Below are 22,460 nucleotides of genomic sequence, written 5' to 3'. Positions count from 1 at the left end.
CAGGCTCCGTCTCCTTTCCCAGGACCCAGAGCAGCTGTTACTCTGGCAGGGCCCCCAAGACATCCAGGTGAGTGGCTTGCCCTTGAGGTGCCGGGAAGCAGAAGCTTCTCCACTCAGAGCTCATCGGGGGCAGGAGGCGAAGCCACCGTGAGATAAGGGGCAATGAATCAGGATTCTAATGGTGGTGGGGAGGTCACTGCAGGGCTTTGGTGGGGAAGGGATGGGTGAGAGTGGGGGGCAGGATGGGACAGGGCCCTGTGTAGTCTGTCAGAAGTGGCAGGCTTGCCCGGAACTAAGCCAAAGCCACAAGCCCTGAGTGTCCCCACCACCCTGCCAGTGCATGCACCTGGCCGTGTCCTGAAAACGCTGACCTCCAGGGATCCTAGAGAGCTCACCAAGGTGCTCAGTGCCCCCTGCCTGTCATGGCCCCAGCTCACGCTGCTTTCAGCTAGAGCTCACTCACATTCAGCTGGTTCTCAAGACCCACACACCTTCCTCTTCCTTCTGGAAGCCTTTGCTGACTCTGCGTCTGAGGTCCCTCTATTGAGCCCCCAAACACTTTGCTATATACCCTCTGTTGGGGTGCCCCTTTGTGCCTGGAGCCAGAGCCCTCTGTGCGCGCACCCCTCCTCACCCCATTGAATCAGCAAAGAGGGATGAGCTCAGCGCTCCTGGCTAGTGGTGGGCAGTCGCCTTGGTTAGCCTGCCCAGTAACTCCAACTCTGATGTCAGTTTCCAGACTTCACAATTTCCTGAACTCCAGGCTGGGCTGGCCAACACTGTGGGAGCACGCAGTCCAGGAACCAGGGGAGGTCCGGGACTCGGACAGACACGGGAAACGGTGCCAAATGGAGCAACTTGGACAAGTTTCCTTGACCACAGGGGTTCAGGGGAGAGAGAAAGTGTAGGGACCACCCAAAGGGGGTGTTGGCTTGCAGAGATGAGATACCTCAAAGCCGTATTCTATGTAAGGTGTGCTAGAGGTGAGTGAACTGGAGGGTGAGCTAGAACACATACACACCTCTGTCTGCAGGACACTGGAAGGAGGTAAAACGGACTAAACGTTTGTGTCCCCAAAATTCATCTGTTGAATTCTAACCCCCATGTGTTGGTGGTAGGAGGTGGGATCTTTGGGAGGTGGTAAGGTCATGAGGGTGGAGCCCCATGAATGAGATTAGTGCCCTGTCATGCGGGGTTTCAGGCGGGGTCTCTGGTCCCGCTCCCCACATAAGAACGCAGCATATGGTGAGGCCAAATAGGAACACCTACGGAGCCATAGATAGAGGAGTCATACCACCATATTCTCGCTGGCGGCTGGGTTAGAGATACAAGAAGCAGGCTCCACATGATCCGCAACCTGCCGTCTGCTTTTCTGCCAACCCACCTCACTTGCTAGCTGCAATCCACCCTGCTAACTGCAACCCCTGCTTGCTAGCTTAGCCATGGCAGTTATATCAGTGGCCAATGGCTAACCAGTAACAGCTGATGGCCATCTACGACCCGAGCCAGCACCTTTCCACGTGAGGCCGAAAGCCTGGAAACTGCTCTCTGGGACTCTGTCCCCACATGCCCTTATATAAGGGACCCCACAAGCCCTTTCTTCCATGTGAGGTCATAGCGAGAAGGTGTCATGTATGATCCCAGAAGGGGTTCTCGCCAGACACGGAATGGGCTGGCACCGTGATCTCAGACGTCCAGCCTCCAAACTGTGGGGCACAAACATCTGTTTCTAAGCCGCCTGGTATTTCTGTCACAGCAGCCTGGATGGACTAAGACAAGAAGGACAGAGACCTTCCGTATGGACTTGGAACCACGAGTTAGCTGTTATGCAGGGTTCAGCCTGAATTCACGTCGCTGGGGTGGTTTCTATTAATAAAAACTCAAGCTGAAAATTTACTTCAATATGGCACCAAAAACTGTCAGCACCTCTAGGCACCTGTCAGAGCAAATCAAAGTCCTGGCAGACACCACAGGCATTTCAGGTATCAAAGAATTATCATGAAGTTCCAAGGAAAACAAGCGGCTCTTAGTTGAAATGAAAACATCACCAAAGACATAGGGATACAAAGCACATGCACAAGGCCTAGCAGGAGCCCTGGACACAGGCCTGGAAGAACTTCAGCCATTAGACCATCAGACAGACTCCAGAACAACTGCTTTTAATGTGTATCAATACATGAGAGGCTTGAACGTATGCGTTAAGAGTAAGATATCTGGAAAAGAATCCACCAGAATTTGTAAAGATGAAAAACACAAGCTTGGAATTGAAGCCAAGTAGGCGGGTCTAATAGAGATTGACAGAGAAAAGAAAACTGATGACCAGGAAAGTAGATTTGAAGAAATTACCTAGAAGACAGGTCAGGGGGATAAAAAGAAAGAAAACCTGGGCAGTAAGAAGTATGGGAGAGGAGGCACTACTTAAAGAATAATGGCTACTTTCCAAGAATACTGGAAGACACAGAGTCCTGAAGTACCCTAAGCGGGATAAGCAATCTCCACACAGACATGTCCCAGAACTACAGGCCTCCATTAAGTGACACAGTCAGACAGAGACAGACACACACCATACAATCTCACTGATGTGTGGAATCTAAGGAACAAAATAAACACAAAAACAAACAAATTGCAGAACACCAGGGTCAAAGTCGAGATCCCAAGGCAGCCAGAGGGAGGAGGCTGACCAACCACCTTTACGAGGACTCGGTCAGGATCAAAGACACAAAAGGTATCCATCGAGTGCTGAGAGAACACACCTGCCGACCAGGGAGACAGGTCCTCAGGACAAGGGGAAATAAAGACCCCTGGCAAACCAGTGCCACACCGACCTCAGACCTGCCCTCCAGGGACGTTTTTGTCCTGCGGTGGGCAGGAGCCCTGTGGAGAGGTGTGGGCTGGCAGGGCGCGGGGCGTTTCAGAGTACTGACCAGGCATGGCTGTGGGGGCCCTGCTGGCCCTGGCGGGCTGGGGAGCAATGGAGGGGGACCCCTCTCGTGCAGTGTGATCAGGAGTCAGGCCTACGGAGATCTCCTCCTGTCTCCAGAACAGGTGGGTCACGCCAGAGCCAGGACCTGGCCCTGTCCCTTTTCTATGTCCCAGGCCTCAGCCTCCTGCACTCCCTCTCTCAGGGGGTCTCCCCATCCCCCACACTGGTGTCTCCCATCCCACAGACCACTGTGGCCAAGCCGAGTGGGGGATGTGGTGTGGCAGGAGGCCAGCGGCCTTGCCCCTGGGGGAAGCACAGCTGAAGCCAACTCACCCTCTCCTGGTCCCTGCTGCCCATCCCCCACCACACACACACACCAGCCACAGACGTAAAGCAGGTGCCCTGGCAGTGGGCAGGGGCAGGGGGCACCTGGCTCCTGGTCCAGTGCTGTGCCTCCCTCAGCTCCAGCTCGCCCCGCAGGTGGAGGACACGGCCCGTGGTCCTGGCCAGCTCCTGGGCCAGTGTGTCGTTTGCTTTCTTCATGTGCTCCAGCTGCTCCCGCAGAAGGGCGTTCACCTGGGAGAGGCCGGTGCTCCTGGATGGAGCGACACACAGTGGCGTGGCCACCCCTTACAGCGGTGCTCAGAGACCCAGGCCCCGAACCCCGGGCCCAGCTGACCGTGCTCAGGTGTGCAGCCCCCACACTGCCCCTGGGCAGCATGGACCACCTGAGTGGGACCCCAGTTGGCCCCCAAACTGGGGCCACACCCTGGCTGCCTCCTCCTTCCCTGAGACACCTGCTCTCACCCTCCCCGTCTGAGCTTTCCTGGCTCTGCCCCGCAACTGTGGCCGGCTCCTCAATCCCTGGTACAGAGGTGAACCCCCATACAAGTAAGGGGGACTGGGCTTGGGAGCCCCCAGTCGAGCATGCCGAGTCTGTGAGGGAGATGCTGTTTTTGGAGTGGGGTAGGTAGGGACAGGGAGGGGCAGCCCCCTATGACCTGGGGGCCTTGTCCATCCAGGGCAGGTCTGTGTGTGGCTGCAGACAAGAGCCCCAAACCTGCCAAGTGGGGGTCCCACCCTCCAGAGCCAGCACCTCCCTGCCAGGCTGCAAGTCCACTACAGGATATTCTCTGCTTTTTGCTCCAGGGGCATAAGCCTCCACTTGAGTCCCCCCACCCCCCAGATTGGTCTTCAGAAAGCTTCTCAGCACTTTTCCCCCTTTCCCAGCCCCTGAGGGTGAGCAAGCAGGACCATGCCAACCGCTCTGCCCTGCTGGCAGTGGCCTGGGGCTTGGGGGTGCAGGAACTGCCTCTGGGGGGCTGAGGTGTGACACATGCTCACCAATGATGAACAAATGAGGCCTTGACCATGAAATCAGAGCAGCTCAAGACCAAAGGGGCCTGGGAGTCAGGGCCAGGGTGCAAAAAGCAGGATGGAGGGGTAGTGCCGTGGGCATCCCAGGACACATTGGGCTACCCGAGGGCCACAGTCGGTTGCAGTGCCGGCCAGAGCACCAGACTTGGCAGATGTCGGGGGGCCCCGGGGGGCACACTCGGGAGAGCAGGGCTAGGGGGACTCAGCACTCCATGCTGAGGTCTCACAGGGCTGGTCCCGCTCCCCACTCTGCTCAGCTCCCTCCTGTCCCCCCAAAGCCTGCAGCTGACTCCAACAGGCCAGTTCAACTTGGAGTCACTTTGGGAAGAGGCTGGCTGGCAACCGCAGGCACAAGGGGGGGGCACAAGGGGGGGCACTGCCTCTCACCACGATGGCCTGCTCCTGCAGCCCTGACTGCCCGCCTGGCCTCACCTCTGCTCAGCGGCCTCCAGCCGGCCCAGGGCCTCCTCCAGGTCCGCGCTGTGCTCCAGCTCTGACCTCCGCAGCCGAGCCTCGGTCATCTCCAGCCGGGCCTGCAGCTGGGGAGGAGTGAGCCCACCTGGCTGGCAGCCCCCAGCCTAGCAGGCACAGCAGCTTTGGCACAAGCCCTCGAAAGTGTAAGAGAGGGCTCCTCTGGGGCTCCCAGCAGGGCTGGGGTCAGGCTGGGGTCCGGGCTGGGTCAGGTGGCTGGGTGTGCACACTCTGCCCCCTGGGCTAAGAGTGCACGGCCAGCTGAGGAGGTGGCCTCCAGGGTCTGGATCGCCACAGAAGGGGCAGGACAGCCAGTGGCAGAGCAGGCCTGGGGTCACCCCACATGAGACTGAGTGAGTGTGGGGTCCCACTAGCTGCCCCACCTGTCCGTGCTCACACCTCCGTCTGCTCCCAGTACGGCATCCAGCAGGCAGAAGGGGACCCCCCCCACCGGGGTGGGCCTGTGGGGGAGGGGAACCATTCAAGCTGGGCGGCTGGCTGGAGTCTGAGCAGATGAGGACCCTGGGGCTCTGAGGGGGGAAGGAAGTGCTGGGGATACCCCCCACTGCACCCTGACTCGGAGTACACTCTGGGGTGTGGGGGGAGGTGTTTAGGCCTAGCAGTCAGGCTGGTGGGGGGCTGAGCTGCAGGAAGGTCAGGAGAGCTGGAGGCCACATCTGTGGAGTGACCTGGGGTCAGGTGTGTGGGGAGGTGAGTGGCCCCTCCTTAACCACCAGCTGGATGAGAGGTAAGGGGCTGGACGGCCCAGCTGGAGCCAGGGGCTAGGGCAAAGGCTGCCCCCACCTCCATAGAGATGCCAAGAAACAGTCTTGCTGGCCAGCTTGACCCCAAGCCCCTGGTGATCTGGTTGGGGTAAGTTGGGGAGGCCCAGCCCCTTCTGGCATTACACAAGGGAGCCTGGGTATGTGCAGAGTAGCCGGGTCTGCGAGTTCAGATCTGAGTCATGAGATTTACGAATCTGTCTGCAGGAGTTCTGCGGCCTCTATTCCCACAGGCCCGTTCCCAACATCTCCCCACCCTGTACTAGGAAGATTCCACACTCCCACTGCCAGCTCAGCCACAGATGGCCCGGGAGGGCAGGCAAGCTCATGGACGGACGGGCTCCCCCGGGTCTGGATGAGAGGGACCCTCAACTCACAGCCTTGGGCCGGGGCCCACGGGGCTGCAGGCCCATGAGAATGGGTGTTCACAGTGTGGGGGTAGGGCAGAGGGCACCTCTGTGGGGCCCATGATACCACCTATCCCTGGGGCCCACGGGCACTCGTCACTGGTCATGATCTCAGCCCCAATAATGGCAGCATGGCCTTGGGCAATGCATCCGGAAAGTGGGGTCATCCGTCATGCTACGACAGCAAGGGGGGCTCTGAAGACAGCAAAGGTGGAGGCTGGGCCAGATCCAGCAAGGCCTGTGGCCCCTACACTGTGAGCCAGGGGTCCCTCGCCCAGGCCTGCCTCGGAAGCTGTCATGCCGTGGAGTGCAGACACGGGAACGAGGCTCCAAGCAGTGTCTTCACTTTTCTGCCTCGGTTTCCCCATATATACAATGGGAGGCCCCCACACCCACACTTTGCGACCAAAGAGGTCTCTCTCTTGCTGCAGCTTGCCAGTCACCCTGGAAGGCACAGAGGATCAAGAACTCAGGGCCAAAGGTCATACTTGTCCCCGAGGCCTGTGCCAGCCTCTTGTTGGAAAGGGCTGGGGGCTGGGAGCAGATTCAATTCTTCACAAGCTGGGTCTCAGGGTTAGGGCCATTTCCCTGGAGGTCGGTTCCGAAAGGGGTCAGTTCCTCCCAGCTTGCCTTCCTCCACCTTGGGCAGGTGCAGGCTGAGTGCTGGTGCCATGCTCACACTGGGCTAGGAGCTGGGCCCGGAGGGCAGGACTGACCAGGCCACCCCCCAGGGCTCCCGGGCAGGCAGAGCTGTGAGACAGGGAGGCCTCGGCGCCCTCACCTACCTCTAGACTCAGCTTCCCCATCGTCCCCCGGGGTGTGGAGTGTGACTGGCACACTTACATTCTAGGACTCGCTGATGGTCTTCCCGGTCCGACTGTCAGGCCTAACGGAGACCGCCTCACCCTGGGCCAGGCTGCCACCCCTGGCCTGCCACGTGCCCGCTGCACACACTTACCCGCTCACTGACCGCGTGGTGCCGGCCGGCCAGCTCATCCCGCTCGGCGCCCATCTGGGCCAGCAGGTCCTCCAGCCGCGACAGCTCCTGCTGCAGCAGCTGGTCCCCCTCCCGCACGCTGGCTGAGGTTGCCGGCGGCTCCCGCACCCCTGCAAGCGTACAGGGTCAGCCTAGAGCCAACCCAGGCCCCACCCCAGCACCGCACCCTGTCCCCATGGCGGCATTTCAGCTGGCCTGCCCAATGTTTGGCAGGAGGGTCCCGTTCTGACCCCTGAGACCCAGGTGTGGGGGGTGGACTTCACACTCTGGGCCTCGCTTCCCCCCCAGCCCCCTCTCAGGGGGCATTCTCCCACCTGCCTGCCTTTTATCAACACCCCCTTAACCCAAATACGGAGCCCTGACCAAGGGGAACCCCAAACCAATGACAGTGGCATGGGGGGCCTGGGCACTGGGTGTCCCCCGCCCCCGGGAAGCAGTGGGAACTGCTGAGTCAGTGTAACCGGATCCCATCTCCAGTAATGAGCTGCTTTTCTAACCACACGTGGGGTTTCTCTTAATGCACACAGTGAGCTGCCCAGTTCCTTCAGGAGGCGGGACAGACCATCATTAGAGAAGCTGTCGGGACACATGCATGGGGGAGGGGAACTGGCACGGAGTCACCAGCAAGCATGGGGCCGGTGCCCGCGGCTGGGTGGCCTTGGTGCAGCAACCCAGCCTCGGAGCCAGTTTCTAAGCCAAAGAGCATGCCAGTTAGGAGGCACCTTGAAGGGGCCAGCAGGGATGAGTAAGCAAAGGGTGGGGGCGGGGTGGGGGTGGGGCTGCTCCGCCTCTGTGCCCCCTGAGTGCCGACCTTAAGTATTTTCACTCATCTAATGAAAAACAAATGCACCTGAAATCAGGACTGGCGGTCACACCTGTGTCACAAACAGAAATGCCGCTCTGGCTTGGGAAGGTCCCGTGGCCTAGTGGTGAGGACGCTGTGGTTATCAACACGTGACCCCGTGGGCCACCCTGTAGGAGGGTGTGGTTCTGGGCCCCTTCACACTAGGTGGTGACAGGCCAGGAGGGCCCAGTCAGGGGACAGTGGGGCTTGGCTCCCCGAAGCTGGGCTCCAGTTGATGGCTGGGCAGCTCCCTGGTGCCCCCGCCCCCGCCATCCCCACCGTGTCCCTTCACCTTGGGGCGGCTCCTCGCTCAGGCTGCTGGCCACTATGTCGCGGATACGGGCAGGCACAGGGGTGGGCGAGGCCCACCAGCCTGCCCCACGCACAGTCAGTGAGCGGTCTTCTCTGCGGGCTGTGGGGCTCAGGACAGTGTCCTCCAGTCTCTGCAAAACACCCACCACAGACCGCTGGGGTGGGCAGGCCCCTGGACAGCTGTCAGATACCCCCATATGAGCCCACTGGAGTTCGCAGGGGTGACCACAGGGTAGCGGGTGCTCTGCAGAGGCCTGGGTGAGGCTGAGGTCAGCCAAAGCACGTGCCTTGGTTTCTCCGCCTGCTCAGTGGCTCCCTGCCTGTCCCAGCACCGCTCTGTTCACCAATGAGGAAACGGGGGGAATAGCTTGTCCAGAGAGCACCTAGCCCAGCTCGCCACAACGCCAGGCCCTTGGCCCCGCTCCACCTCTGCGGGAGCTTGGCTGAGCCCTCAGGGGTGCCTGGTCCTCAGGACCCCCAACCTCCCGACCACCTGCAGTGGGCAGTCTCAGTTTTCACAGTGGGGGTGGCAGGGAGGGGCCTGAGCCCCACGCAGAGACACAGAGCCACAGAGCCTGTGGTGGGGAGGGGCTGACAACTGGTGGGAGGACGGGCTCAACCCACACCTCCCTTTAGAACAAGCAGCCCTGTCCACTGGAGAGCACGGGCGGGCCCTGGGAGGGAAAGGCAGTGGAGGGCAGTCCGGGGCAGCTGACCTGCCATGAAAGAGAGCGAATAGGCCTGGAAGGGGACAGGACATTCTTGATCCTGGGTACTGAGGCTGGTCCTGGGGACTTGGGCTCTGAGCTGGTGCTCTGCCTTGACTGTGGGGATCTTTGCTCCACAAGGAGGCACAGCTGGCGGAGGGCCTGGGGGTGCCCTCAGGGACCGTTTGGCTGGGTCTAAGGGTGGTGCTCACTGGAGAGGACATTCAGGGGCCTGTGGACATAGGGGCTGAGGCAGCCATTACAAACCAGCAGGAAATCTCTGGACAGGAGTGGGTGCAACCAGACAAGATTGTCCAGGCTGCCCGCCCTGCCACACATAGGATATCTGATTTTAAGGCAGTGAATTAAACCTGAAGGAGTGACCAGATGCTTCCCGGGGATCCTGGGGATGGATGTCTACTCCCTGTGACTGTCTAGGGCGGCAACCCGGGGTCCTGCTGTCACCCCCTCAAATCCCAGACTTGCCACCATATGTCCAGATGCCCCATCTTTGAGAGTCCTCTCCCTGTGCCCTCAGACCCACCGCATGCTCCCCTGCCCTGTGGCTCCCCAATCTCCCTGCCAGCCCACGGTCCTGGTGGGTGGCCAGTGGGCAGCCTCCTCTTTCCTGTCTCCCCCTCCTCTGACTTCCTCCCAGCTCAAGACCCTCCACAGGGCTCTGGCCCTCACGCTGGGGCTGGTGGGGGCAGAAGGCTTCCTGGGTGCGCCTCTGCTCCCCCCAGCCTGTGACCCTGGCTCACTCTCACGCCATCCCCTCCTCCTGAGACTCCAGCCTGGCCTCTTCCATGCACATCCACCTGTGATGCTCCTTGGTCCTGACTCTCTGTAAAGACCAGACTGCCATTCACCCTAAGACCCACCTCCTGCATGACACCTGTGAAGCTGGTTCTGATCCCCAGCAGCGGAGAGTGACAGGCAGCCTGGTGCGCTGGACCACACGCCACTGCCCTGGGGAGAGTGAGAGGCCTGGTTCTGGTCCCCTGGAGCTCAGCCCTCCTTCAGGAGCCCTACTTCTCACCTGGGGGTTTGAATTTGAGTCCCTTGGGGGATCTTGGGGAGGCACCTTCACTCAACATCCCCCCAGATGACCCCCTTCAGTCCTACTCTGGGTGGGCCTGAGCAGCCTCCCTGGGGGGCGGGGGGAGAGGATGTGCCTGCTACTCTCTGGGCCAAGCAACCACCCTGTGGTGCCAAGGCCACCCATGTCTCTCCTGTCCTAGGGGGACAGGGGCAGGAAGGGGCTCAGCCACTGTCTGCTCTGAACCCTTAGTTGCACTTGGGGAAACTGAGGCCCAGCGGGGCGGGGAGAACCACGCCAGGCTTGCAGGGGCGATGAGCTCCAGGAAACGCTCCCTCCAGGGCCAGGAAGGCCCCTGCCCCTGGCCTCCAGTCCTCCCCTCTGCTCCCTGGGGCATCCGCGGCGCCACCCGCTAACGGGAAAGCAGCAGTGCGGCCTAAACTTGACTCATTCCTAACATTTACAGAGGGTCACTTATTAGCCTAAGCGTCCCAAGAGGCGCTGGGGCCTAATGGGTTCCAGCTGTGTCCGGGTGCCTGCGACGGGCCTCGGCCCAGCTGGAGCCAAGGGGGCGGGGGGGGGGGGGGAAGGGGGGGCTTGGAGGGGCTCGCTCTGCCGCCCCTTCCTCCTTCCCTCTCCCGCTCTTGGGGTGTGAGGCAGCCCCGCCCCCACGGAAACAACGGAGGGGGAAGGAGGAGATGGAGGGGAGGGAAGGGGAACGGAGGAAAGAGGGGCGAGGGGAGGGGAGGGGCTCCATCCAGGGCGGGCCAGGACGCCTGCGCGGACCTCGGGCTTGGACCCCGTTGCACGCCGCCTTCCAGGCCGGCTCGAGTCTGGCCCAGAGGGACTCCACCGCCCACGCCCTGGGCTGGTCGCCAACTCCCAGGGCTGGGGCGGGCCCCTATCCCGGGCGGGTCCCGCCTTCCTGGCCGCGCCCCCCTCCCTGGCCGTCCACTCCACGGCCAGGCTCTGGACGGTGTGTGTCCGCTGTGACCTGGCAGTGCACCAGGAGACTTTTAGAAGTTCCCCCCACGGGACCCTCAATCAGTCGGAGGGGACACAAGGACTGGACATCAGTTTACCCAGAGACCCCAGACTCACAGTTGAGCCCAGCCACGCGCCTTCCTTCTGCCTGCCCAGCACCCTCCTCCATTCAACCTGCGCTAAAGACTGCAGCTGGGTCACAGCCCTGCTTGCCCCCTGGTGGGCCCTACAGAGAGTCTGTGTGAGGCGGTGGGGCAGCCACCCCTTCATCGCAGCCCCTCCCCAACGTGGCTGTGTGGAGGGCGAGAACCTCCACCAGGAGGAACATGGGCTCCTGTCAACCCCACCTGCCTCAGAGCAGGACTCCCTTTAAGAGAACTGGGCTCGGATCCCTGCTCTGCCGCTGCCCGGGAACTGGGTGACAAGGAGCCTGTCACCTGCAAACCCCTCTCCCCGCCCCAGCCTCCTCTCTCCCTCATCTGTGAAAAGGTGTGTGTGGGGAGGTCCCAGAACAAGGCCACAGCTGTGCGGAGGACGGAGTGCGGGGGTCTCTGGGACGCCCTCGCATATTCACAGATGAAAGCCAGGAGGCTGTGAAGGGCAGGTGAAGTTGTAGGTCAGAAACGTAAGTCACAGAGTGATTTTACCACCCGTCCTTGCTGGTGATCAGCAGCTGAACTCCCTGAATGTCACCTCCTGAACCTCCAGGCTGCTAGGGGCACAGGGAGAAAGACAGTCTCTGACCTGGTCCCCAGGGGAGAAGAAGATGGACTCCCAAAACGAACCCAGCCACTTCTGGATGGAGGAAGATGAGACGCCCCCCCACCCCACCCCAGACCCAAGTTAGGGAGGCTCCTAGGTGGTCGGAATGAGCCCAGTGGCAGGCAGAAAGGGCACAGACCTCTGTTTAAAATCACCTTGGGAGGATGACCCCCAACTCAACCAGGACACAGGCTGAACCCTCCTGGGGCAAGAGAGGGCTGAGTGGGGAGTCACAGTGTGTGGGAACTGGGGTCCTGGGCCCTCTGCAGGATGCACAGGGTGGGTCCAACAGTGCCACCGTGTGGCTGCGAGGGGCGCTGCAGGAGGATGGAGGCTGGGGCTCCCGCCCCTAAAACGTGAAGTGCCTGTGACTGACTGCTCCAGTGAAGTCAGGCATGGCACTTGCCTCTCAAGGTTTCTCAGCAAACCCTTTCGTATTTGTTATCTTCTCCCCTCCAGTTTACGGGGGAGGAAGTTGGGGACTCGCTCAAGGTCATCCCCTCACAAATGGCAGTTAGGACTGGGACCCCACCTGGGGATTCCCAAATACTGAGACGGTGATTTCTGAGCCAGCATGTTACAGTTGGCCAGAGATTGGGCTCCAGCAGACACGCTGGCCTCGGGTCTCCTCCCCATGTGCCCCCCACCCCACCCCGAGCCTGAGCAGAGGGCAGAGGGGCCTGCACCAACCCACAGGCCTGCCTGCATCCTCACGTGGTGGCTCTGGCCCTCACCAGGGGTGGGTACAGCTTGAAGAACACAGATGAGGACAGAGCCTCCAGCCAAGTCCAGCCACCGGACGTCTGCTTGCCGTCCTTGCACAGCTTGGCTGCTGCAGAGAGGGCCTCGGGCAGGGTGGCCGCTTGCCAGTTTCTATTTCCGTAGGAGCAAGAGCGCCTCTGTGTCTGGGGTAACACCTGGCCCCTCCGGCGGCCGTGCTGTGCTATGCTGTACCTCAGCTCTGCTCAGTCTAGATCTCTCATCGGTCGAGGCCTGGAGACCTGGGCAGAATCATGCTTCTTGTGGGTGGCAGTTTGGTCCTCAGCTAATAATAAACGGGAGATCGCGGCCAGGCATTGAACCAGACATTGCGGAGGAGGAGGGCAACTTCTTCTTCACCCTGTGCCCCACCCCCAGCCCCCAGCACGGCGGATGCTTGGTACACAGCGGGCTCAGACAGGCCACTGCACGAAGGACTGAAGACCCGGCCTAAGGTATGAATCACTAACTGCAAAATGACTCATATGAAGGAACACTTGGGAGGGCAAGAGCCCTGTCAATCATGTTTGCTCCCATGTCCCCAGTGCCCACACAGGCTTCCTGGAGGAGATGGCAGGTGAGTTGGACCTTGAAGGAGAAGTAAGAGCCCAACAGTCAGAAGAGGCATACGTCAGGTGTCCAGGTGGAGGGAACAGTGGAAGCAAACAGCAAGATGGGTCTCCAAAGTTTGCATGGGGCCTGGAGCAGGGGAGGGTGTGGGCAGGGGGTTAATGAGGCAGGAGAGGAAACTGTCAAGGCCTGTGGGGCCCTATCTTTGGACCACAGGGCCTGGGGGAGTGGTGTTTCTGAACAGAGAGGGAGATGTGGCCCGTCCAATTAGCACAGTGACCCTGTCTGCATCAGGGCAAGTGGATGGGCGACTCGGACGTGGGCCTGTGTCCCCTGCTGCATCCTGGTTTGGCACAGGGAGCAGCACGGGGCTTGGCTCTCGGCACGTGACTGATGAGTGCCGGCCACTCTGCGGCGTTCTCAACCATCCCAGCTCCTGGCCCATGGATGGGCTCACTCAGGCCCTGGGGATCCCCAGAGACTGTCTGTATCACCCCATTGTACAGATGGGGCACTGAGGTAGAGACAATCAGTGCCAGAGCCAGCGCCAGACCAGGACAACACATTGTCATTCCCTGTGCTCAGAGGTCTGGCTTGGCTTTGTCACTGTGCCACCTCCTTTCCTGGACCTTCTGACAGTGTCTTCCCTCCCCTCCTCCCCCTCAGGCCTCTGCACATTGGAAATGTATTCAATCTCTTGAAGACAGCAATTCCACGCAGGAAGCATTTCCTTTCTCCTCGGGGATTCCCAGGGCCCCTGAAACCCCTGTGGAGAAGCTGTCTTCAACAAGTTAAGGTGTGGAGGCCCAGGGTGGATGCAGTGAGCAGCGGTCTCCGGGCCACTAGAGTAGCTGGGAACACAGAAGCTACAAGCACATGCCACCTTCTGAGTGGCTTTTCCAAATGCAGGGCTGCATGCAGAGCACGTGTATGTGGATGCACCTGTCAGGAGGCTCCTGCCATGCTGGTGACACCCTGTGGGTGCCAGGCACACGAGTCGGCCCAGGGAGCCGCACGCTGATGGCGTCTGCACGTCCCTGCATGTGTGCCATGCTTCAACCAAAAGCAGAGACTATGTCCAGTGATTGTTTCCTCTCAAAGGCTGCTTCCTCGTATATGGGGCTCTGCTCTTACCCCCACACTTCATGGGCAGTGTCTTTCCATCGTCCTCTAATCTACCGCCAATGCAACCATGTGTCCCCACCCCCTGCACCACCCAGCATCACCAACCCGTCCACCCACACGTCCGTTTAGTCGTCCATCCCCAAACTGAACGTCAGCAAGTATGGGCGAATCTGGCTGCCACTCATTTGAAAAGAAAGTTCTACTGGGGCAGCACACACCCACTTGCTTAATACCACCTACGGCTGCCTTCAGGCTGCAGCGACAGAGTGGAGTAGTTGCTACAGAAGCTTTACGGTTGGAAAGTCTAAAATATTAATTATCTGGCCCTTTCCGGAAAACGTTTGCCAAGTTCTGCTCTAATCCATCTATCCACTCACCCCACCCCCACCATCTTCTCACATACTGAAGACAGGACTCCAACAAGCCTTCCGTCTCTTATGTATCAAGGCTTTTCTCTAGCAGACACCTCCTATTGACACAAACTGTTTCAGTTTGTCCCCACCTTACGAAGGTATTGCGCTTACATCCCCTCCAGGTACCCTGCAATCAAGTTCCCCTGTGCTGCTCTATCCGGTGGTCCTCACTCCTCTTGCTTGATCTGTTAGCGGCATTCGGAGGATCGCCTCCCGGAAACACTCTTCTCGCGCCTTCTGGACACCACGCTCTCTCCCATCACTCTCACTTCACTGCCCCCCACCTCAGTCACCCAGGCTGGTTCCTTGTGCCTCCCCCATCGTTCAGTGTGGGAGGGCCCCAGCTGCTGCCTGTGTATCCGTGCCCCCCGCGGGGTCCCACACAGCTTCCCCCAAGCCAACAGCCCCTGACGCCTGTTTCCAGCATGGACCTCGTCCCTGAAACCAGATCCACGTGTCCCTTGCCTCCTGCCACTGCCACGTGGATGCAAGCTGGCTGCTCCACTCAGGTGTTCAAAACAAAGCCTTGAGCACACTATAGTTACACTAGACGTAAAAGTTTTTGAAAAATCTCGGTATGTTTGGAAATTAAGGTATTTATACCACTGGATAATCCATGGATAAAATAAGAAATCACAATGGAGCTTAGAAAACAGTTTGGCTAATAACAATAAACATTAGTGTATGAAAGTTTGTGGGATGCAGCAAAGCATACATTTCAAAAAAGAAGGAAGTGGGGCTGTAAAGCGGGGAAGCCACTCTAGAAAACAGTCTGAGGTTCCTTGCATTACACATGGAGTCACCACGTGACCCAGCAACCCCTCTGCTGGGGATGCACCCAAAAGAAGTGAAAGCGGGTCTCCGACAGACATCTGTGCATCGATACTCAGAGCAGCACAACTCACAGGAACTAAAGGGGGACAGAACCCAGCCATCCACAAACAGATGAAGGGATAACACAGCGTGGTCCGTCCACACAGGGATAGGACTCAGCCTTAGAAAGGAGGGGTTCTGACACCTGCTCCAACATGGATGGACCCTGAGGACACTGTGCTGAGTGCAACAAGCCAGTCACAGAAGGACAAACAATGTGAGATCCCATTTATACGAGGTCCCTAGAGGAGTCATGTTCATAGAGACAGGAAGTAGCAGGGTGGGTGCCTGGGGCTGGGTGACGGGGACGGGGAGTGAGTGTTTCATGGGGACAGAGTGTCAATCTGGGAAGATGAGAAGGTTCTGGAGATGAGGGTGGGGATGGCTGCACAGCAGTGGGGTGTACCCAGTGCCACTGCGCTGTCCCCCTGGAAATGGTTAAAATGGTGACTTTTATGTACATATATTTTACCAAGATTTTTTTGAGTGAAAAAAAACTTTAAAAAGAGGTTGCAAATCAGTGAGCTAAGCACACATCTCAGAAAATTAGATGAGCAACTGTCGTGCTGGGGGACCCTGCTCGCTGCGCCATTTGTCGTGCGGGGAGGCCTGCGGGGTCTCTGGTCCCGCTCCCCATACAAGAACGCAGGACATGGTGAGGCCAAAAAGGAACACCCACGGAGCCATAGATGGGGGAGTCATACCACTATATTCTCTCTGGCGGCACTATACTCTCACTGGAGGCTAGATCCACACTGTCCGTAAACCGCCATCCACGCTTGCCAGCCCAGCCGCCATCTTCTTGCTAGCCCCCATTTTCTGCTAGCGTAGCCACAGCAGTTATATTAGTGGCCAATGGCTCACTGGTTACAGCTGACGGCCAACTAGCCACAGCTGATGGCCATACAATCACAGTTGATGGCCATTTACTACCTGAGCCAGCACCTGTCTATGTGAGGCCGAGAGCCTGGAAACTACTTTCTGGGGCTCTGCCCCACACTCCACCCCTACAGGCTCTCGCCTCACACCCACGCGACAAGCGTCTTCCATGAGGGACCTGTGCGAGGAGCCTGGGGGTGAATGCAATATCCTGGACATAGCCAGGCTCTCTGGGCACAGCCAGGGTTTCTCAGGGCACCACCAGTACTTCTGGGCACGGCCAAACTTCCTGGACTTCTTAGGGTACCACCTGTCTTCCCGGACACAGCCAGGGTTTCTCAGGGCACCACCAGTGCTTCTGGGCACGGCCAGACTTCCTGGACTTCTTAGGGTACCACCTGTCTTCCCGGACACAGCCAGGGTTTCTCAGGGCACCACCAGTACTTCTGGGCACGGCCAGACTTCCTGGACTTCTTAGGGTACCACTAGTTTCCCGGCACAGCTAGGGTTTCTCAGGGCACTGCCACTCTCTGTAGGCACAGCCACACTTCCTGGACACAGCCAGGGCTCTCAGGGCACTGCCACTCTCTGTGGGCACAGCCACACTTCCTGGACTCAGCCAGAGCTTTCAGGGCACTGCCACTCTCTGTGGGCACAGCCACACTTCCTGGACACAGCCAGGGCTCTCAGGGCACTGCCACTCTCTCTGGGAACAGCCCGACTTCCTGGGCACAGCCAGGGTATCTTCAGGGCTCAGCCAGACTTCCTGGACTCAGCCAGGGCTCTCAGGGCACTGCCACTCTCTCTGTGCCTCTCAGGGTACCCTGCTGGAACAACAGCGACTCACAATCAAGGTGCTTACATATTCTCAATGGCGGCCAGTCAAGAGACAAAAGCAAATATCCCCCAGTTCCACTAACAACAGTTCCCAAACAAACAGTCAAGCTGTCCATTAAATTAGGGATGGAAGGCAATTCCCCATAGTCCATAGTCATTCGCCAGGGCTGTCCTGGGGGAGAGGGATGACCCTGACCTCACCCTCATCTCCCATGGAGGATTCAGCAAGCGTTACCTCCTGGGACTATAAGTCCTGCATCTGGGCTGCCTGAGCAGGAACTTCCCGGCCCACAGGGCTGCAACGACCTTCGCTTTCTCCGGCCTATGCTGGTTGGGGAACCGTCCACATCCTCCCACCCCTCCACGGGGGTTCCAGCTCTCCGGCAGCTGCTCCTCCTGGTCTTCCTCAGACTGGGTGTTCACACGCACAAACTGCTCCACCGTCTTTTGGAGAGCTTTGGCCGGCACCATACCCTGCTCGCTGCGCCATTTGTCATGCGGGAGACCCTGCTCGCTGCGCCATTTGTCGTGCGGGGAGGCCTGCGGGGTCTCTGGTCCCGCTCCCCATACAAGAACGCAGGATATGGTGAGGCCAAAAAGGAACACCCACGGAGCCATAGGTGGGGGAGTCATACCACTATATTCTCGCTGGCGGCACTATACTCTCACTGGAGGCTGGATCCACACTGTCCGTAAACCGCCATCCACGCTTGCCAGCCCAGCCGCCATCTTCTTGCTAGCCCCCGTTCTTCTCTCCCTTCTCTCTCCTAGCGTAGCCACAGCAGTTATATTAGTGGCCAATGGCTCACTGGTTACAGCTGACGGCCAACTAGCCACAGCTGATGGCCATCCAATCACAGTTGATGGCCATTTACTACCTGAGCCAGCACCTGTCTATGTGAGGCCGAGAGCCTGGAAACTACTTTCTGGGGCTCTGCCCCCACAGCAACAAACTCAAAGAACTGAAAAGCAAAGAAATAATAGTTGCACAAATTAATGAAATAGAAGACAAAGGACTACAAGTGATGGGTCCCAGAAATGAACAAGGGAGTGTCACTTTGGGGTGACAACTCACTTGGCCTGCCCGGACTGCCTGGGATTTCAAGTCCTGGGTCCCAGGCAACCCCTGGGTCTCAAACTCTTCAACACCCAGGGACCGGTAGTCACCCTGTTTCAGATCCTCAGATGAAAAAAGACAGCGAGATGATCCCGGGGACAACTCTTTTCAGTAAATACATGATTTGGGCTATAATGGACACATGCCTGGGACAACGCCACCAATCAAAACCTAACCCAAAGGCGAGTCTGAGAAGTCCCAAAGCTGTTCAAGGACCTGGTCCAGAATCACATCTCTCTGGCCGGCATTAGTTCTCGCACTGCCCTGCTCTTCCGAGCACTGGCCTTCTCCACGTGCTCCTGCCGGACCCTCCGAGAGTCCGGCCTCACAGGGGGCCTGAGCAGGCCGCAAGCTCTCTGATGCTGTGCAGGGCGCAGCAGCCCTGGCTGGATGGAGTGGGGCTTCAGGAGGCCCCTCCAGCTCGGGGAGCACGGTCAGGCCTCGTCGCACACGAGACCCCCGCCCCCATCCTCAAGCCACACCTTGCCGAGGCCCCTCAGTTTCCCCGTCTACAGCTGGAGAGGCTGGCGGGGGGCGAGGGGGTGTGGAGATTCCTGCCACCCAGTCTGGACAGGCCTATCTGGGCCCCTGGTGGCACCCGCCGGCCTGCTCACCTCGGTGTGATGGCACCAAGATCTCAATCACTGCAGTGCAAATAACAGGTGTTGACTGTGGGCAGAGCGGACCTCACCCAGGCTGCTCGTGGCCTCCAGACAAGTCTCCTACAGACAGCCACATTGCCCAGGCACCAATGCCCACTGCGACGGGGGTGCCATCCTGTGTTTCTCCCTCAAACCAGCCCATGACCATGGCAACTTGCTTCCACCCTGGAGCCTCTATTTTCCTAGATCTAGAGGGATTGATGGAACCCTCACCGGCTGACAGGGGACCAATGGGACTCCCGGCTAAAAGCCTTGGAAACTAGTGTGCAAGCCATGCCTCCCTCCATCCGCCATTGGTCAGCCCCTCTCAGGGCCTCAGACAGTGGAGACCCTGTGGGAGTTGGACAGAGAGCATCACCCACCCAGGGCCACCTCGCTGGTCTCGTTGCAGCTCCTCACACTAATACCCTGGCTTGTCACGTTCTGTCCTGTGTGGGTGCCTGCGTGTGTGTGCACATATGTGCAGTGACGCCACTATGTTACCTAACCACCTGGTACCAACTGTGGGCAATTAGTCTTCTCCAGGGACCTTTATTGTTTATACAGGGCCATGTCACCTCCTACAGCGTAGTTTCGAGGTTCTAAGAACCTCGGGGTTAATGAACAACCCTGAGTCAGCCACTGTGTGGGCCATCACTGGGATCCCCAGGGGGTCAGTCAGGTGGGGACTGCCTGGCTGTGTGGCCAGAGTCAGGCCATGGCTGGGTTGGCTCTGGGAAGTCGGGGGTGAAGGGGAATGGGCCATGGGGACAATTCCAGTCATTTTGTTGTTATGCAGGTGGGTGCTAAGGAGAGAGACAGAACTAGAACTTCTGGAACTCACAGGATAGATATTGGGGACCGTCTCACCCACCCACCCACCCAAGTGTCTCTGAGTAAGGACCCCCGGCTCCCACATATCGCCACAAAGAGAGCAGACCCCAGAAGGTCAGGCTGGGAGGGTCCCCTGTCCCTCCCCACCCCCAGGGCTGCCAGCCTGAGGCTCCGAGATGGGGGCTGAGCTCAGGAGGCGGACTCAGCCTCCCAGCCCCCCGTCCGTCTCCCCAATCTGCACTTACGCGTTTGTGTGTATTGGGTGTGTGCTCATGCTGACCACGTGAGCATGTGGAAAGTGCCCCTTGAGCCGGGGAGGTGTGGCTTCTGTATAGGGTCCCTTCCCTCTTAAGGTGCCCTTGGAGCCCTCTAGGAAGGTGCTGGAGGGCGGCGACCCAACTGACCTGGATCACGGCGTCCAGCCCCAGCCGGGACAGCTCAGTGGCGTCCCCATCGCCAGGCTCGCTGGAGGCAGAACTCATTGCAAGTGGAGCGTGTGACCCAGGAGAAAGCTGGGCTCCTCCTGGAACCTCCTTCTGTGGGGGGGCCCACACCTGTGTAACACCTGCTCCTGTCCTGGGCTCTCAGCTGCCCCCTCTGGGTTGGGACCACGTGGACAACTGAGCTCTTAGGTGTTGCTGTGGCAACGGCAACGCTGAACGCTGGGTTTCCCTGGAAACAGGCGTGCAGGCCTGGTTGCCATGGGGACTAAGGAACGCTGTTGTCTGGAAGCCGTTTTCTGGAGACCTGGAGACGCCCTGGGTGACGCTGTCCACCTGAGCCACCACACCCGGGAAGGGGCTGGCCTCTCCCCCAGACCCCACACCTGCGAGGAAAGGCCCTTTCATTGGGCGGCCACACACCAGGTACAGGTGGAGTGTGACCACCGGTTCTGATGAGAAGCATAGCTGACCCCCCTGTAAGATTAGGGAAAGAACTTGGAGTCCACAGTGCACTGGCCTGTAGTAGAGCTGTGGACTGAGTCCTGGGGAGGGGAACCACCCACATGGACCCCGGTCTTCTTAGCCCTGCACTTGGAATGTGATTTCCCTCTGGCCCCCCTTCAGCGTGACCTGCCCCATGGATAACGTGTTTCATACTTACCAGGGGAAGGGCATTTGTTCTCATTCACCGGAACCTTCCCAGAGCCACAGGGACCACGGGGACACTGCCAGCGTATCCATCAGGCTGTGGGACCCCGTCCCAGGGCGGTCCCTGCAGAAACAGAGCTGTCCTCCTTGCCGGGGTCTCCTGGAGTGCGCTCTGTGTCTGGCACTGGACGTTCAGCCAGGGCAGTGTCCTCTCCCCCTTCTTCTCCCCTGGGGCCTCCTTGTCCTAAGCTGGACCGATGCCAACAGGAGTCCCTCTTGGGAAGGGGCACGCACTGGAGTGGGCCCTGCAGCCAGGAGCGACTGCCCCTCTAATGAGAGGCATTTGGGGAGCCCTCGGGATGGGTGTGTCTCTGAGACTCCCAGAGACCCAGCCGCCTCTGAGGCTGCCCAGGAGAAGGGAGTGGGCAGTGAGGACGGACACTTAGCGGATGAGCATATCTGTACCCAGTGCTGCCAGTGGGGAGCCTGATGGGACCCAGGCCACGTCCTCAGAACCGAAATTCACTGAAGGGAAGGGCCTGTCCTCCTGATATCCTCGGGGTCCCTGTTCCCCCACCTTCCTGAGAGGACAGCCCCCAGGGTGCCCCATGCAAAGGCAGGCTAGGCTCTCGGGCCAGACACAGCTCCACTGGGCACCCAGGGCTGGCGTGGGGTTTGTTGGACAGTTCCTGGGGGATGAGGGTCTAGTCAGTCCTTCTGGACTAGCTGGACTTCCGGGTCCTGCAGGCACACAGCAGAGGCCCGGGTTCAGAGCCCAGGGGACCCACACCATGGCCTGGACTCCATGTTGGCACCCAAGGCTGCCTCTAGCACCCGAGTCCTGCAGTCTCTGTGGGTCTGGAGGCGTGAAGCCCAGGAGCTGGGGAGAGACTGCCTGGAGTGGGGGAGGGGCAGCACAGCACTTCCTGCTGCCCAGGGGCTGGGCCCCATCTGACTGAGGTTGTGGCCCTGCCCTCTGGTGAGAGTTCCTGCTTGGGGGCTCCATGTGGGGTGCTCAGACAGTGGGGGGTGGAGGGGTGAGGAGGCCACAGTGTGACCAGCTGTGAAGATCGCTCGGATGAGTCACAATCAGATTCCACTCACAGGAAACTGGGGAAGTCGGGTCCCTGTGGTGGGTGGGGCCATCCTGCCAGTGCCGTCCCCCTCACCCTAACACTTACCTCACCTGTTCTCTGCTGCTCCATGCCGTTCCTGCACCCTCTCCTCCTGGATGCCTTCTCCCTCCCCTGTGGGCCCCTCAAAGCCCTGTGCATGGCCCCCAAGGCCTCACTGCTTGGCGGCCATGCTCGTGGCTCCTGGTGCTGGGCCACGATGGGCTAGGAGAGCCCTGAGGGCAGGGTCAGCCCTGGGCTTGGGCGCAGCCCCCAGGGATTTTGTGGACCCAGTGGGAGGTGTGGTAGAGGTTCTCACTGTACAGGGAGCACTTCTGGGAGGGGCTGGCTGGCAGGGTGGGACTCGGGGGGCGGGGGGACACGGCTGTTCTGACCCTTGTCCTGATGGTGCTGGGCTCGGCTGTCTGCTGGCCAGGGCCCTGCACCCTGACCCTGCTCTCCGGGGCTGGGGAAAGTGCGGGAGTCTGCGGACAACCAGGACCATGCTGTGGCCTGGCCCACAGAGGGCAGACCCTCCAAGATGAGCCTTGGCTGGCTTTCGTCATTATTCCCTCCTCCAAGGAGGAGCCTTACTGGCTTTCCC

The 22,460-nt window shown here is 59.6% G+C and overlaps 1 protein-coding gene across 1 annotated transcript in view; it reads right to left on the bottom strand.

Moving 5' to 3' along the window:
* The window catches only part of CROCC2 (ciliary rootlet coiled-coil, rootletin family member 2), a 67,829-nt gene extending 47,378 nt beyond the window's left edge, over nt 1-20,451 (bottom strand). Inside the window, exons 1-5 of the mRNA XM_074316305.1 lie at nt 20,058-20,451; nt 8,094-8,244; nt 6,919-7,067; nt 4,733-4,839; nt 3,353-3,518 (exon numbers count right to left, since the gene is read on the bottom strand). Coding sequence (XP_074172406.1) covers nt 3,353-3,518; nt 4,733-4,839; nt 6,919-7,067; nt 8,094-8,244; nt 20,058-20,135 — 651 coding nt within the window. The 5' untranslated portion in view covers nt 20,136-20,451. The remainder of the gene's footprint in view (nt 1-3,352; nt 3,519-4,732; nt 4,840-6,918; nt 7,068-8,093; nt 8,245-20,057) is intronic.
* Nucleotides 20,452-22,460: the final 2,009 nt, after the last annotated feature.

Source organism: Rhinolophus sinicus, linkage group LG01 (assembly GCF_036562045.2).
Source record: "Rhinolophus sinicus isolate RSC01 linkage group LG01, ASM3656204v1, whole genome shotgun sequence".
Lineage (NCBI taxonomy): Eukaryota > Metazoa > Chordata > Mammalia > Chiroptera > Rhinolophidae > Rhinolophus > Rhinolophus sinicus.
This window is presented reverse-complemented; position numbering and strand designations above follow the sequence as displayed.